The sequence below is a fragment of the Diplotaxodon limnothrissa genome, linkage group LG18, assembly GCF_057381915.1.
Source record: "Diplotaxodon limnothrissa isolate DT_005_m linkage group LG18, D_limnothrissa_male_GT1.1, whole genome shotgun sequence".
In the NCBI taxonomy this organism is placed as follows: domain Eukaryota; kingdom Metazoa; phylum Chordata; class Actinopteri; order Cichliformes; family Cichlidae; genus Diplotaxodon; species Diplotaxodon limnothrissa.
This window is the reverse complement of record NC_140613.1, coordinates 29,010,060-29,027,710: the sequence shown is the minus strand read 5'-3', so window position 1 is coordinate 29,027,710 and position 17,651 is coordinate 29,010,060. Positions and strand designations below refer to the sequence as shown.

General features: G+C 42.9%; 1 protein-coding gene across 1 annotated transcript; it reads right to left on the bottom strand.

Annotated features, from left to right (window-relative positions):
• Positions 1 to 6,988: 6,988 nt before the first annotated feature.
• Positions 6,989 to 8,230, bottom strand: LOC146613946 (uncharacterized protein F54H12.2-like). Its single transcript, XM_085378598.1, has one exon. It carries the CDS (start codon positions 8,228 to 8,230, stop codon positions 6,989 to 6,991), a length of 1,242 nt encoding a protein of 413 aa, XP_085234724.1.
• Positions 8,231 to 17,651: the final 9,421 nt, after the last annotated feature.

Here is a 17,651-nt window from a genome sequence, read left to right as displayed (position 1 = left end):
AAGGAGCCCCACGGGTATTTAATCCTCGATCTCACTCCCTCGTGCCCAGAACGCTACAGAGTGCGCGCCGGTCTGCTTCCGGGGCAGTACCCCGTCATTTACCTGCCTAAACCCAAGTAGCCATGTCTCAGCGTATAAAAAGAAACGCAGTCTTACTGCAAGCTCTGTACCACGCGTCGCCGCAGAAACGCAAAGACATTCTCGCTCACAGCTCCCCGGATTTCCTCCAGGCGCTGTGCGAGATAGCTTTAAATCTTTTAAGGGGAAACATACCTCTTTCCGCTCCTCAATACCAAAAACTGAAACGTCAGAAAAAGATCATCAGGCTGCTGGCCGACAAGAAAACGAGTTTAAACCGTAAACGTCAAGTTTTAAAGAAACAAACGGGCGGGTTTCTTTTCCCTCTGTTGTCCGCAGCCGTACCCATTCTGGGGAACCTGCTGGGAGGAATATTTCAAAAACGCTGAGATGTATAAAAAAATGATTCTCGTTCCCTCTCACGAGTTGAAAAAACTGACCCGAACCACCGAGCCTACCGTCAGAGAAACTGCCAAAGACGATTTGGACGAAAAGATGAAAGCCATACTGGAGGATCCGCGGCTAAATTCGTATGAAAAAATCAAAAGATACGAGTCTCTGCTGCGGAGATATCTCACACTCTCTAAACAGGGCCGGGACGAGGAGAGTAGGGTGACTTTCCACCTCCCGCCCGAGGAGGCGCAGCAGCAGGTGCAGCAGCAGGTGCAGCAGCAGGTGCAGCAACAAGTGCAGCAACAAGTGCAGCAGCAGCAACAAGTGCAGCGGCCCAGAGAGGAGGATGATGAAATGATGGAAGAAGTATTAAAATCCTTACCCCCTCGAGATCGCAAAAACGCCCGCTACATTATGCAGAAATTAGCTGAGGGTGGAGGAGGATGGACAAAGAGGGGTGAATTTGTTTACAAGGGGGATGCGGTGCGGGGTTCGCACATGATCGATCTATTTAAAAACCTCTCCCTCTCTTTTAAAAGTAAAAACCAAACGCGACCGAAAGGATGGAACGCGTTTTTAACTACTTTGGTCGAAACAAACATACCCTCATCCTCAATACATAACCGTAGAGCTCGCGATCAGTATGCGCGTCTTAAATCTGTGGAGGAGGAGGGAGGACAGACACCTGCGCGAAGGGGGAGAAAACCTTCTCGGGTCAAAATAACGCTTTCCCCGACCTGGACCTCTATGTAAAATCAAATGTTTTTTGTTTACAAATGAAATAAAAAACGCTGCAACAAACTTTTTTTTTTTGTTTACGTTTCTTTATTCGATACACACATCTTTAAACTTTTGTAAGGAGCACGCCCCGTGATGACCTCTGCGAGAGCGAGCGGGGCAGCGTCCTTTCAGAAAGTCAGACACCATATCATCATTTTTAAACACATCGTTATAGTACAGAGAAAGTATTTTACCGACGGATAACCCCTGAGTATGAGGTGCCGTAAGGGACATTATTACTGAAACGCTCTCACACACACAACTGAAACGCTCTCACACACACTACTGAAATTTTAGCTCTCACACACACTACTGAAACGCTCTCACACACACTACTGAAACGCTCTCACACACACTACTGAAACGCTCTCACACACACAACTGAAACGCTCTCACACACACAACTGAAATGCTCTCACACACACTACTGAAATTTTAGCTCTCACACACACAACTGAAACGCTCTCACACACACTACTGAAACGCTCTCACACACACTACTGAAACGCTCTCACACACACAACTGAAACGCTCTCACACACACAACTGAAACGCTCTCACACACACTACTGAAACGCTCTCACACACACTACTGAAATTTTAGCTCTCACACACACAACTGAAACGCTCTCACACACACTACTGAAATGCTCTCACACACACTACTGAAACGCTCTCACACACACTACTGAAATTTTAGCTCTCACACACACAACTGAAACGCTCTCACACACACTACTGAAACGCTCTCACACACACAACTGAAACGCTCTCACACACACTACTGAAATTTTAGCTCTCACACACACAACTGAAACGCTCTCACACACACTACTGAAACGCTCTCACACACACAACTGAAACGCTCTCACACACACTACTGAAATTTTAGCTCTCACACACACTACTGAAACGCTCTCACACACACTACTGAAATTTTAGCTCTCACACACACTACTGAAACGCTCTCACACACACTACTGAAACGCTCTCACACACACTACTGAAATTTTAGCTCTCACACACACTACTGAAACGCTCTCACACACACTACTGAAATTTTAGCTCTCACACACACTACTGAAACGCTCTCACACACACTACTGAAATTTTAGCTCTCATACACACTACTGAAACGCTCTCACACACACTACTGAAACGCTCTCACACACACTACTGAAACGCTCTCACACACACAACTGAAACGCTCTCACACACACTACTGAAATTTTAGCTCTCACACACACTACTGAAACGCTCTCACACACACTACTGAAACGCTCTCACACACACAACTGAAACGCTCTCACACACACTACTGAAATTTTAGCTCTCACACACACTACTGAAACGCTCTCACACACACTACTGAAATTTTAGCTCTCACACACACTACTGAAACGCTCTCACACACACTACTGAAACGCTCTCACACACACTACTGAAATTTTAGCTCTCACACACACTACTGAAACGCTCTCACACACACTACTGAAATTTTAGCTCTCATACACACTACTGAAACGCTCTCACACACACTACTGAAACGCTCTCACACACACTACTGAAACGCTCTCACACACACAACTGAAACGCTCTCACACACACTACTGAAATTTTAGCTCTCACACACACTACTGAAACGCTCTCACGCACACAACTGAAACGCTCTCACACACACAACTGAAACGCTCTCACACACACTACTGAAATTTTAGCTCTCACACACACAACTGAAACGCTCTCACACACACTACTGAAATGCTCTCACACACACCACTGAAACCAGAGGCATTTCCGCTGAACAGGAAGTTGTTTCCTGACAAGGAAACTGATGGAAAAAGTGGTATATTTCAAAACACTACAAGGATTTCTACTCAGCAACCTGCTAGTACAGCAGTCCCCAACCTTTTTTGCGCCACGTAAATGATATAAAAATAAAAAAAACGATAAATACCATGAAAACCATAAATAGAAATGTGTTCGAATTTTTGTGGAGGAATAAAACCCATTACATAGAAAGATCTCAGCTTGTGAAGGGATACAATAAAGGTGGTATCAAAACTCCAGAATTGGAATTTATGGTTGGCACCCTTAGAATTAAATGGTTAAAATCTTGTCTGTCACAGCCAGACTCTACTTAGCTCCACATCCCATGATTCTTGTTTAATAAAATAGTATACAGGATTAGACTTTATTTTGAAATGTGATTTTGTGGCAAATAAAATCCCCATAAAGATATCAAACTTTATAAAACAGACATTGCATTTTTGGGAAAATGAGATTTACCCACAACTTCTCCCCATAATTCAACCTTATGGAATAATAGGGTAATAACACTTAATCAAAAATCAATTTTCAAGAGTGACTGGTTTGAACAAAAATATTATATTCATAACAGATTTGTTGGATGATAACGGTGTCATTCTAAGTTACACAGAACTTTCAGAAAAATATTGTCTAAACTGTTCTCAAAGAGAATATAACAAATTTTGTGAACTGGTCCCACTGCCTCTGCTTCATTTGATTAAAATTTTTATGATATACAATAATTTCTCATCAGTGCTCCCAAATTTATTGCTAGGGCAATGTCAGCTGTTTGATAAAAATGCGATAAGAAATTTGTTAGTAGTTTCTTCAAAGACAAAATATTTCATAGTTACAACAGAATGGTTACATGGCATGGTTCTAATTTAGTTATTTCATATACACTGGATAAAGCATACTAAAAATTTATGAAATAGCCTATTCTACCTAAAGTTAAAGAAACACACTTTAAACAAAACTAATACTGTGGCAGAATTTCTAAAAAAAGAGATTTGGCTTTGAGGTGGATCAGTGTTCTTTTTGTACTGATGAAAATGAAACCCTAGAACATCTTTTTTTTCCCTATGCCCTATCACACAATGTATTTGGTGCAACTTAAAAAATTGGATTTCCCTAAATATTAATGATGTGCCACTGTTTGAATTACATCATAATTTTTTTTATATGGATCATCTAGCATTGGATGTCTCAGACATTATTAACATCATCATACTTTTGAGTAAATATCATATCCATTGTGCTAAATGGAGGAACGCTAAGCCTTCTCTCCCTGGTTTTATTGATGATTTTAAGATATTTTTCTTTGCTAAAAAAGACAAAAAGCACATATGCCAAAAAAATAACCAGGATAATGCACGTCTCCCGCTATTCTAAATTTTGACTTATGCTGAGGCTAATATATTGTTAAGTAATGCAGCTGTCTCACTAAGGTCCAGAATCGATTTGTTCCACGATTCGATTCAATTCAATTCGATTTGATTATGGGGAATTTTGACAGTCAGAAATATTATAATTCAGATCAGTACATTTACATATTTTTGTATTTAAAAAAAGGAAGCTGACACACGCAAGACTTTATCAAAGGTGTGAGCATCACAGCAGATGCCTTTGTGTCAAAGTAGCTGAAGATAAAACACATAAAAACATGAAGGTGGTTTTCCTGGCCTGGGATTTTATAAAAAATATTCTGCAGTACATCAAAAACGAAAGAAAACCATTAATCAACATATGAACGTTACCTCTGACATTACAGCGGTTTTATTAGAGACACGGCTAACGTTTTGCATTTTGCATAATTTTAAAAAGTTTAAATTTATTCAGTATTGAACGGCAGAAATTAGGTTTTCTTTTCGGAAGTATGTAAAATGAAAAAAAAAAAAAAAAACAGCGGCCGACAGCGCTGTAAACAACAGTAGACTTGTGCCTAACAAGCAAGCGAATAATGCAGAAAACAGATTTTTAGACGGGAAACTGTTCTTGAAGTACAGAGAGAGAGAAAGAGAGAGAGAGGGCTGTGCATGACGTGCGATTTTATCGTGGTGGAAGCAAAACAGTGAGGGAATTCATGACGATGTTTATGTGAAGCGCAGTTTGGATCTTCTTTTGCTGCTGGTTCAGTCAATATTGTTTGGAGAGAGATAAAACTAACAGCTTTAGAATCGGCGCAAAAACGGCGTGAAAACAAAGCGCGGACCTGCCGACAGATCAGAGTCAGCGAGCTGTCGGCTTTCAGCCCCGACCGTGTCCGTGCTGTCGGGTGAGAAAGGCGACATCTCACTGATTCTGATCCGCGGGTCCGCGCTGTGTGTTTACGTCTTTGTGCAGAAGCGTGTACCTGCTCTCATTTACTGTCTTAGCTGTTTGGTGGTTGTTGAAATTTTGTGAGGTTTCACCAGAGATTCTGGCATTTCGGGCAAAATAAATTTATATTAAAAAATCGATTCAGGATTTTAATGAATCGATTTCACGTTATCCAAGCCAGAATCGATTTTAATCAATAAATCGATTATAAAAACCCACCCCTAACTAACAGGTTGCTGAGTAGACATCTGTGTAGTGGTTTGTTTGAAATCTAACACTTTTTCCTTCAGTTTCCTTGTCAAGAATTAACTTCCTGTTCAACTGAAATGCCTTCCTATTTAACTGAAATGCCTTCCTGTTCAACTGAAACGCCTTCCTGTTCAACTGAAACACCTTCCTGTTTAACTGAAATGCCTTCCTGTTCAACTGAAATGCCTTCCTGTTCAACTGAAACACCTTCCTGTTTAACTGAAATGCCTTCCCGTTCAACTCAAATGACTTGGTTTTTCAGTAGTGTGTGTGAGAGCGTTTCAGTAGTGTGTGTGAGAGCTAAAATTTCAGTAGTGTGTGTGAGAGCGTTTCAGTTGTGTGTGAGAGCTAAAATTTCAGTAGTGTGTGTGAGAGCGTTTCAGTAGTGTGTGTGAGAGCTAAAATTTCAGTAGTGTGTGTGAGAGCGTTTCAGTTGTGTGCGTGAGAGCGTTTCAGTAGTGTGTGTGAGAGCTAAAATTTCAGTAGTGTGTGTGAGAGCGTTTCAGTTGTGTGTGTGAGAGCTAAAATTTCAGTTGTGTGTGTGAGAGCGTTTCAGTTGTGTGTGTGAGAGCGTTTCAGTTGTGTGTGTGAGAGCGTTTCAGTTGTGTGTGTGAGAGCGTTTCAGTTGTGTGTGTGAGAGTTAAAATTTCAGTAGTGTGTGTGAGAGCGTTTCAGTAGTGTGTGTGAGAGCGTTTCAGTTGTGTGTGTGAGAGCGTTTCAGTAGTGTGTGTGAGAGCTAAAATTTCAGTAGTGTGTGTGAGAGCGTTTCAGTTGTGTGTGTGAGAGCTAAAATTTCAGTAGTGTGTGTGAGAGCGTTTCAGTTGTGTGTGTGAGAGCTAAAATTTCAGTAGTGTGTGTGAGAGCGTTTCAGTTGTGTGTGTGAGAGCTAAAATTTCAGTAGTGTGTGTGAGAGCGTTTCAGTTGTGTGTGTGAGAGCGTTTCAGTAATAATGTCCCTTACGGCACCTCATACCTGAGCCTTGTGACATAGATAAAAAATGCAATGTTGCCCGCAAACGACAGACATAGGGTGCTGAAGTTGACGATCGTGATAGAGTATTTTGTCAGAGCGGCCTTCCAGAAACTCTGAGATGACCGAGGGATAGTGAGCAAAGTCGGGAGGGAATCCGTAAGAGTCAAAAAAAGTGGAGGAACCGTCCTTTTCCAGAGTCAGAGCCAGCCAGTGTTCTCCCCTCAAGTGCGAGGGGTGAGTGTTTACTATAAAGTAGGCGGGGGGTTTAAAGTCGCGCCTCAAAAAGGCCAGCTGGTCCGAGGCCCAAACCCCGCAGAAAACGTCTCCCAAGGCGCGATGTAGAATGTGCTCCAGCTGAAGGTTATCCATGTATATATATATATTTTTTTTAGTAATAATCCACCAGCACCTGTCTTTTAGAGTCAATCTCCAAAATAGAGTCGTAGCAGGCGTACACTATGAGAGTGGTGGTCTGAGGCAGAGGAACTCTGAATCTCATCTCCAGCCTCAAATTCCCGTTGGAGACGGGAGACAGGGCGTCAGCATCCTCGCTGGGTTCCAGATTAAAGGCAAAAAGGGCGTACCCTTCATTAAATTCCCGGCGATCGATGCTCAGAGGTAAATCTTTGAGGTGTCTCCCCGTGGCGGAAAACATGTGATAAAACTCCCTGACCGAATTTCCGCGGTCAAACTGTGGCTGGAAAGCTTTGGCGGGCACCTGCCTGCCGTCCTGACACAACGCCAGATACTCCACATCGTTGTGTCTAAAGTTGAAAGGCGACAGATCCCTCCTCCCGGTGAAGGCGTCGTGATGAACCATGCCCAGGACCACGTATTTTGGCATGGCTCCCAGAAAGAGATTCTCTTGGTTGCAGATCCTGGAATTTTCAGGGATGGAGTAGGTTTTCACAGAAACGCGCGAAAGAGGATAGAGGGCGTTTCCTTTCATCAGGGCCGCGGCGTGCCCCAGCCTGACGGCCGGCGAGACCGTGACCTTTTTAACAAACAGAGAGGCCGAAGTTATTTTCAGGGCAAACTGCGAATCCCGAGTTCCCATCAGACTGAAGGCATCGCTGTTGCGTATCAATTTAATTCTCAAATCCACAGAGTTCAGCAGGAGCCTCTCGCAGAAGAAAATATCAGCGTGGAGGGGACCCAGCAGGTCCACTTCTCGCGACTCGGCCGTGAAAACGGCTCTCTGTTTTATCCCTTTGTTCGGCCCGTTGCTTATAACTATAGAATCCATGTCTCCGGCCGTGTCTTTGTAAAACAGACCGGCGCTGAATTGACTCTTTAGAGTGTCTTCTGAAAAGTTGAGCAGCGTCTCGATCATGGCCCTGTAAGGATGGGTGGCGCTGGACTGCGAAATCAATCGATCCCCCAGAATAACGTCGCACTGACTGAAAATTGTGTTGAGAGGATAATTGATGAGGGCTACCCCTGCATCGGGTGGGATGTTGCTCCCGTCCTTTTCCGTAATTTTCACTCTCAGATGGAGCATGGTGTCGTTCAGATCGAGATACTTTTCCCCGTCTCCGGGGATGAAAAATTCAATGGGTGAGTTGTCGTTCAAAGCAGAGAGGGGCTGACATTCTTGATATTTTTTATCCTCTATGGATAGCTGGGTCATGGGAGCCGAAAATAGATCCAGTTCGGCAAGGGTGCATTCGGCAGATTTCTTGTGTAAGAGAGACATTTTTTATTTATTTATTTTCTTCTAAAATATGTCCGAGCTCCTCTGGGGCTTCCTTCTCTTCCCACTGCCAGCCTTGACTGATTTACTTTTTACTCCGACGCTTTTATTTTTAATCCGCTCGCCCGGAGGGCGTTTCCTCTTCCTGCGGGAGAGGACCATCATACCCCCCGCCCCCTCCTGGCGAGGCTCTGTCAGCTTACCCATCACTCTTTTCACAGCGTCTGTAGCGATATTGGTTGCGGCCGTTTTCAGGTGAGGTTTAGCTACGGCGAACCCGGATTTGAAGAGAGGAGACACGAAACGAAACAGTCTGGAGAAGATGGATCCTATCCCTCTGCCGTACATCACGGGCGCTCCGTAAAAACCCGGAAGGGAACCTCCCACCTGCCCCTCATAATACCTCACAAAACGGTGGGGGTCCTGCGGGAGACGCGCCGCCATTCTCAAGCCGGTTTAAAGTGCAGCTTGACTATCGTTTTCCCGTAAACAAAATCCACGAATCTGTCGCGGTCCGTTTTAATTTCTACGCGTATGGTTTTAATGTATTTTTTAGATACGCGCAAGTAATGGACCGTATTATGTCTGATGCTGATCACGTCTCCGTAATCGCCTTTCACGTTAAGGACGCTGAGCAACGGTGAGTAACTGTCACCGACCGGCTGGTACTGAACGATGTCGGTGTAGAGAAACAGGTTATATACGCCCGCGTTCATATCGCACGGATACGGAGTAGAGCGCTTCGACAGAGTCCACCACTCGTTCGTTTTCAATCCCAGCATGTAAGACAGAGGAGGGAAGACCTTTATTTTATGGCTCCCGACTCCTTTGACATCCAGACGTTTGGTGATGTTGTTGAATGAAGCCTCGAAGGACGGGTCGTACTTTTGGATCGCCGGCACCAGGTGATCCAATAGATCTTTAACGCGTCCGTAATGACCTCCCCTGCCGAATTTTAAAATCACCAGGGGCTGAGCTTCACCCGTCGTCCGCATCAGCTCCAAGTAGGAGGCGTCCGGCGGTAGATTGTACCATGTGCGCGGATAAATGAATTCGCATAAGCCCACGCTCCATTCTCCGGTCAGCTCGAGGGGTTTGGCCAGATCCACCGTGTAGCAGCCGCTGGTGTTATCTTTAAATAAGCCCTTGCTGGCGTTGGAAGGCAGGGTCACGTAAAACCCTTCGGACTCCATGATGAATTTTAAAAAATGAGCCGAATGATGCGAGGGGTCTCTTTTTTTATACGTCTACCACTTCCGAGGCTTTCACCCAGCTGTTGAATTTATCCGGCCAGTTTTTCCACTTGACAAAAACCTGTTTTTCCCCTCTGACTGTGCGCCGCTTTAAAATCTTCTCCACATGAAACGCTTTGTCCTCGGTCAGTTTCACTTTCTGCAGCTCGGGCTCATAAAACGACCCTTCGATAGGCTCCCCGTCATAATCTTCTAGCTTATACACGGGTGGCGATCGGTGAAGGACCCGGATCACAGTAAAGATTTCGTCCGTGAAACTCTGTTCGTATTTTTTATCAAATACTCCTCTCAATTTGGATATTCTCACCAGATCAGCCCTCTTAAATTTCAACTTTATTTTAGGACGGGCGGGTGTCTTTCCATACAAGTTGCGAAACACCTGATCCGCGTTCTCGGGGCGCACCTCGGCAGGTGCCATTTTAATGCTGCTGTGATAACTGCGGTTATATCCTTCTAACAGGTCGGGCAACACCTCCAGATAGCGTCTGGTATTGTGCGCGGTGAAATATCTCCACATCCTCGTTTTCAGGGTGCGGTTAAATCTCTCCACCACCGAGGCCTTTAGGTCGCTGGCGGTAGCAAAATGGGAGATGCTGTGATTTTTCATCAGAGCTTGAAAACTCTTGTTGAAAAACTCTTTTCCCGCATCGGTCTGTAAATTTTCCGGTATTTCACTCTCTCTCAACACAGATTCGAAAGCTTCAGTCACTTCCGAACCCGTCTTCCTTTTCAGGGGGCGGGCGTAAGCCTTTTTTGAAAATACGTCTATGACGGTTAATAAATAATTGAATCCGTCGTTGTATTCAGACAGATGTCTCATGTCGCACAGGTCGGCCTGAAGCTGCTTCAGGGGTTTGGTCACAAACACTCTATTTCTCTTAAATCTTACTCGCGCCGGCTTGTGTAGAGTATAGGCGTCCTGCTCGGATAAAAAATTCTGCACCTTGCGGATATCAACTTTTTTACCAGTTTCATCTTCTAAAGCACGACGGAGTCTATTTACTCCTCCGAAACTACCTGGGTGATGCAGGTCGTAATACACTTTTTTCATCTCACTTTTCTCGGCCATCTCGTCTTCTGATAAAAAGCTCGTCTGCGTTATATCGTCGCAGGAGTCGGCTTTTATTATTTTATTCAAAAACCAGAGATGAATGTTTTTTATTTCGAAACCAGAGGGCTTAATGTGCAGAAAACAGGAATACATTATTCAAAAACCAGAGATGAATGCTTTTTAAATATTTTTTATTCAAAACCAGAGGGTTTAACATGCAAAAAACAGGAATACATTTTTATTCAAAAACCCTGAGATAAAACACACTTATAGAATACAAACAGGAATACAAGTAAGTTACAAAAAAAACAAAAAAACAGGAATACATTTTTATTCAAAACCCTGAGATAAAACACAGTTATAGAATACAAAAACTCTTTTTTTTTTTTTTTTATTCAAAACCAGAAGGTTTAACATGCGAAAAAAAACAGGAATACACTTTTATTCAAAACCCTGAGATAAAACACACTTATAGAATACAAAAACTCTTTTTTTTTTTTATTCAAAACCAGAAGGTTTAACATGCGAAAAAAAACAGGAATACACTTTTATTCAAAACCCTGAGATAAAACACAGTTATAGAGTCAAACGGTTACAAAAAAAACCTCTCTTTTTTTCTTTTTTTAAAAACATGAGGTAAACATGTTAAAAGGTTACAAACAAACAGGATACTTTTTTTTTTAAAGCATACATGATTAAAAAATGAGGTAGGATTTTAAAAAACAGAATACATGATTAAAAAATGAGGTAGGATTTTAAAAAACAGAATACATGATTAAAATAAAGCAGAATTAAAAAACGAGGTAGTTTTTTTTTTTTTTTTTTTTTTTAAAGAAACAGAATACATGATTAAAATAAAGCATGATTAAAAAACGAGGTAGTTTTTTGTTTTTTTTAAAAAGAAACAGAATACATGATTTAAAAAACAAGGTTAAATATAGGAAGCATGCAGGATAAGAATCAGCAACCTTTGTAAAACTCCGTAACCAAACGGAGTTCCCCGATTTTGACCACGTCTTGCCCCACCAAATTGTCATAAGCGTCTGTGATGGCGTCAAAGACTTTCCTCACCGATTTCAGCTCATGAAGCAGAGTCTCCGCAACCATCCCAACTTTAACGTCCTCAGTCTTGATGTTGCGAGCAATCAGCAGACGTTGAATGGAAGGGACAAAGCGAGGAGTGAGCAGTTTCTTTCTGATGTTATAATAGTTGTCGGAATAAAAATCATCCTCCAGAATTTGCAGGCACTCGTGTTGTCTCTGGCTGGGATGGTCTATCTTACAGCCATTACATTCGTCGGTGCGGTGCTTGTTTATCACCAAGTTGACCAGATGATACACAGCCGTTTTCACAGTGTCGATGAATAAAGAAGACGCCCAGCCGTCCATCTCGTCGGTATGCTGCTGCCGCTGCCGCCTCTGTCGCTTCAGAGGCCCGTAGTAGCCGGGAGTGTCGGGTACTACCTCGCCCTCGTCAGAAAAACAATCGGTGGAGCTGGTCTCCTCATCGCGAAGCAGGGGTGCAGAGTCCATCTCTCTCTCTGAGCTAAAAAAGGTTTTTTGATCGGACTTTTAAAACAGAAGGAAGGGGGGCGTGGTCCGGGAGGGGCGGGGATTTTCAGAAGCTGAGACATTTCCTTACTCCTACAGCATCCCTCCAGCAGCGGCAAGTTTGAAAAAGAATTGTAATATCCTTCCTCACTTGCAGCATTCTTACGACCCACTCTTTGGCTGGTATAACCATCATGCTGCGAAATAATCCGCAGTCGGGGTTGAATTTCTCCATGACAAAAATGTCAGGCGCATCAGATTCATCAGTAGAGCGCAGGCTGGCTCTCATTCTCCATCTCCCCGTGGCTGTGGTTCCTGAAGACCAGACGGTTGACAAGATTGTTTTAGTCTTGATCAGTTGCTCATCATTGAAGCGTATGCCTCCGTTCCGCGGCGGGGGAGGGGGAATAGCTTCTATTTCTTCTTCCGTAGCTTTTTCTGGAGCCGGGGGAATGTTTTCTTTATTCTCAGCGGCTGCTTTCTCCTCTTTTATTTCTGGAGCTGGGGGAATGTTTTCTTTATTCTCAGGAGCTGCTTTCTCCTCTTTTATTTCAGGAGCTAGGGGAACATCGGCGTCTTCTGGAAGTTTTTCAGCCGGGGGCTCATCATCTTCTTCTTCTTCTTCTTCTGTAACTGTGTAGAGAGGATGATCATCATCATCATCATCAGCTGATTCAACAGCTGATTCATCAGGGGAGGAAACATCCTCTACAGAGGGGGTCTTTTCTTTATCCTCATCATTCTCAACAGCAGGGTCAGTATCCTCTTTTTCATCAGAGGAGACAGAAGGAGGAGAAGGAGGATCTTTTTCATCATCAGCAGCATCATGCTCTTCTTCATCATCGAAGCCGAAAGGAGAAGGAGGAGGAGGGGGAGGAGAATCTACCTCTCTCCGGGGTCTTTTAGCGGCAACATCTTCCTCTTCAGGAATGGGAAAATCCTCGTTTGCCTCTCCGATAGCCATCGCAACCAGCAGATTCAGCACGGCCCAGTCACTGGGAGTCAGCTTCACAATGCTGCTCGATTCCGTCAAGCTTTCTCCTTCGTTCAACTGATAAAACCAGAGCTCCCCTGACCCATATTTGAATATGTAGCCCCACTTTCCACAACCCTCAGCAGGCAGAGGCCATTCTCCCCGCAAGTTTCTCGGTGCTGGAATTTGGCTGCGGAACATGAAGACGCTCTTACTTCTTCCTTCTTTCCGCGGAGTGGCGGTTGCTTCGGATCTGGTACTGTAGACAGAGACAGGCGTATTGCTGATAATCGACGAGGCCCACTCGCTGCTGCTGCCGCCCATGCTCGAGGGTTCTGCGGGAGAGCAGATTTCTTCGCCGTCCAAGTAAACAGGACCGCTGGAGGGCTGCAGAAGGAAATCCATCTTGTGTGTGTGACTTAGAAATTGTGACGGACTCCTCCTCTCTGCTTTTTATTCTCCTCCCTCGCTGCAGTCCCTCCCACTAAAAACTTTTTTTTCCCAACAACAGATGGCGCTCTTCCGGAGGTTCACCCCTCCCTTCTCAGGATGCAATTCGACACGGTTAGCAACAGATGGCGCGCTTCCGGGGTTCACCCCCCTTTCTCAGGATGCGATTCGTCACGCGGGGGGTTTCCCACCCCCCTTCTCCGGATGCGATTCGTCACGCTCATTACACGCTTCCGGGGGGGAGGGGCGGGAGGTCAAAAGGTCGTGATTAGGGCCATCAATCACTTCGGATCAAATTTTGTCATAAGCTGTATGGGATTAACTCTCTCATATTTTATACATAATAGAACATGGAAAACACATGAACTGTTTTTAAGTGAGAAAATATTCATTTTGAATTTGATAGCAGCAAAAGAATTGGGAAAGGCCCGTGTTTATCACTGTGTGACATCCCCTCTTCTTTAAACAGCAGTCAGTAAACATCTGGGAGCTGAGGAGAGCAGCTGCTGGACTCAAGAACATTTTTCCCATTCTTGTCTGACACACGATTCTAGCTTGTCAATAGTTCTGGGTCATATTTGTTTTCATATTTTTGATTTTATGATGGGCCAAATGTTTTCAGTTTCTGAAAAAGTCTGGACTGCAGGCAGACCAGTTTAGCACAGAGACTCTCCTACTACAAATACCTGCAGTATGCAGTTTGGCATTGTCTTGCTGAAATGTGAAAGGTCTTCCCTGAAAATTTTTTTAAAAAAATGTCTGAATGGGAACATTTGTGGCTCTAAAATCTGTATATCATCATTCCAGATGTGCAAGCCACTGATGTACCTACATACCATCAGAGATACAGGCTTTTGAAATGAGTGCTATGGTCCTTCACCTCTTTAGCAGGGTCCATGTTTTCCCAAAATAATTTCAGGTCGTCTGACCCCAGAGCAGTTTTTAACTTGGCCTCAGTCCATTTTAAATGAGCTTTGACCGAGAGAAGGCAACAGCATTTCTGGATCACGTTCACATATGGTTTCTCTTTTGCATGACAAAGCTTTGACCTGCATTATGAATGCATGGTGAAATATGTTGACAGAGATTGGTGTCTGAAAGTGTTCCTGAGCCTGTGCAATGATTTCCTTAAGAGAATCATTCCTGTATTTAATGCAGTACCACCCGAGGGCCTAAAGAACAGGGACATCCACTATTCATTTTCAGTCTAGTGCCCAGATTCTCAAAACCTTTTGATGATATTTTGTACTGTAGATGATGAGATATTCAGTCATTAGAAGAAACACTATTGCAAAATTCTACCACAAATACATACAATACTTGCAGACTGGTGAACCTCTGCATTTTCATGATGATCTTTTTATACCCGGTCATGTTACCAGTTAATCTAGTTAGTCCCAAAATGTTGCTGCAGCTTTTTCTTTTTAGTGCGACTTACTTTTCCAGCCTTTTGTTCTCCCTGTTCCAGATTCACAATGAGCTAATATTTTTCATGAAACAGTGGAATGTCTTTTTGTGATGTTTTCTATGTTCTTTTGTGAATAAAATGTGGGTTTATTAGATTGTTTTTCTCGTGTTTTTATGAAATATTCTTATTTTACAGTGTCACAACGTTTTCGGAAAAGATCATTCAGACAGTTGTGTGTGTGTACAGGGTATCATTTTAGTCTCATTAAACACATCCTCTCTGTGGGATTTAAACAGTGCTCAGTGAGAGTGAATGACCTAACATAATTTTAAGGCTATTAAGTGGTAAGTGTCCAGTCCTGAACACAATCATACTTCGCCTAAATGTCCAAGCAGAAGTGAGATAAATGGGCCTTCCTTTGTATCAACTGTCTCCTGAATCCCTTGGATATTAATATTTTGTCAGCTTCACTTTGCAGCCCATTCTGCTCAGTGTCTGAACTTGCAGCATTTTCAGTAATACAGCAGGTCCCTAGACATGCTGGGACTTCAGTCAATACAGAGAATGGAAATGGGAAGGATTCTCTCAATGGGCCTGCTGAGCGTGACTTATATTTTAAGCTTTCTCTAATCTAGAGACTTAATTAAGTCTCATCAGGACATCAGAGCTTGTGAGTGCCTTGCACCGCATGAGAGGATCACAGCACAGACAGATGACAGAGATAAGTGCTCTCATTAGCCACCAAGATAGCATTGACAAAAACCCCCGCCTGCTCCCTGCTAATGGAAACACTGCAGTCTGTCATTTGAATATCCAGCTGTGCACTCTGAGTCAGGAGGTCAAGAGGTAACTAAGGCAGGATTTGTGGCTGTCAATGAGAAGGCCCCCACAAGGTTAGGGATCACTGTATTCACTTCATTCATTTATTCGTCATGGTCCTGTGCATCTAGCCACAGATCTAGATAACAAAACGGGTGGAACTGTATTACTTTTACCCATCCAAGGAAATGAATGACTATCACTTTGGATTTTATTTAAGAATTCATTATGCTCATGTGAACATTTAGCTGCTGAGGAACCACATGTTTAACTAGTTAGCGAGAAGAGTAGAAGACCTAAAACAGAGAGAACATTTTACACAAGTCGCCAGTGGCACTGGATTTATATTTAAAAAATTAAATACATGAAAGGCTGGGACCAGGAGCTGAATTTTTTATATTGATTAATGATACAGAAACAGAACAAGTGGACAATAATGCAAAGATTTAAAACTGTCCTCTCACATACAAACAGATGGCAAACAAACCTAAAAGATTCAGGATTCATTTTAGGAGAGAAAAACAAACAAACATATTCTTCCAATAAGTTTCATGTTTGCCTGATCATTTCAGATCATTTGCTGAAGTGGTTAATAATATTTCAATGGGAATATTACACCTTTAAAAGATTGTGGGACAGGAGTGACCCTGGTTAGAAACACCACACAAGGATTGCGGCTTTGTGGTTGCTGGATGTACAAATAGGCGACTAATTCCTCGTGTCCCCAAATGCCCCAAAAGATTAACAATAACAGATTAACAATATATGCTTGCAGTAAATAAGTGCTTTCATGCTGATACTTTCAGTAAATGTATGTGTTTGCTAAATATAAAGCTTCAGTTAGCCATCTGCTAGCTTAGCATAGCATATGTAAATATATGAAACAGGGAAGCTGCTAGCTTGTCTCTATCCATCACCAGAAATACAGAACTTAAAAAACCAGACCTCAGGTTGTTATGTCCAATATAGATAATACATTTAATGCTAAATTAAAAGAGGTGTGAGTTTAAACGTGTATTAGACAGAGCAAAGTTGACCCTTTGCAGCACCTACTCTGTATGCTAACCTTCCTGGTGCTTTACATCAAGCAGACACATTTGAGAGAATCTTCTTATCTAACTCTCAGCAAGAAAGCAAGTAGGCATGTACCCAAAGTGAACCCCTGCATCAAGCAAATATTAGTGATAAAAATTTAAGCAATCTTCACTTCAGCTGAAAAACAAACCCATTATGCAATATTTCAGGGCAAGTGATTGCAACTCAGCTGCTTACTAGAAATCTTGAAATGAATAGGCTAACAACAAAAAAATCCAATTACCCGCCCTCTGCCAATTTGTCAAACAAAGCCCCCATACCCGCGCAAATACATGACATGCCCTTTACATTGTGATATTAAATCAGCGTGGATGTAGATAGGCTCCACTTGTTAAGAAGTCATTTTCCCATGCAGTCATCTTCTGATGTGAATTATTGTGTCAAATCCCGATTTAATAAGCACTTCTACGCATTACAGTTCAGAACAAAACAAGTCATCTTTTTAGTAATACTTCCCATAAGTCAAGGAGGCTTCTTTTCATAAGGTTATCAAATGACATTGAATTTAGACAATGTTGCTACTAAGCTGTACAGGGCGCTTTTCGGGGAAGCAGGCATAGCTGACTGTGTCTCCTGTGCTTTTACTCAGTCACAATGTGAAGTAAAGGGGCTGTGAGGTTACATTGCTGGATGTAATCTACTAGATGGAATGTAATGACATCCTATGGCAGGTTTCTGAAACATAGCAAACCTCTTTTCATACTATACACCTGCTATATGACATAATGATCAGATTTTTTTCCTTTAAGTTCAGAGAT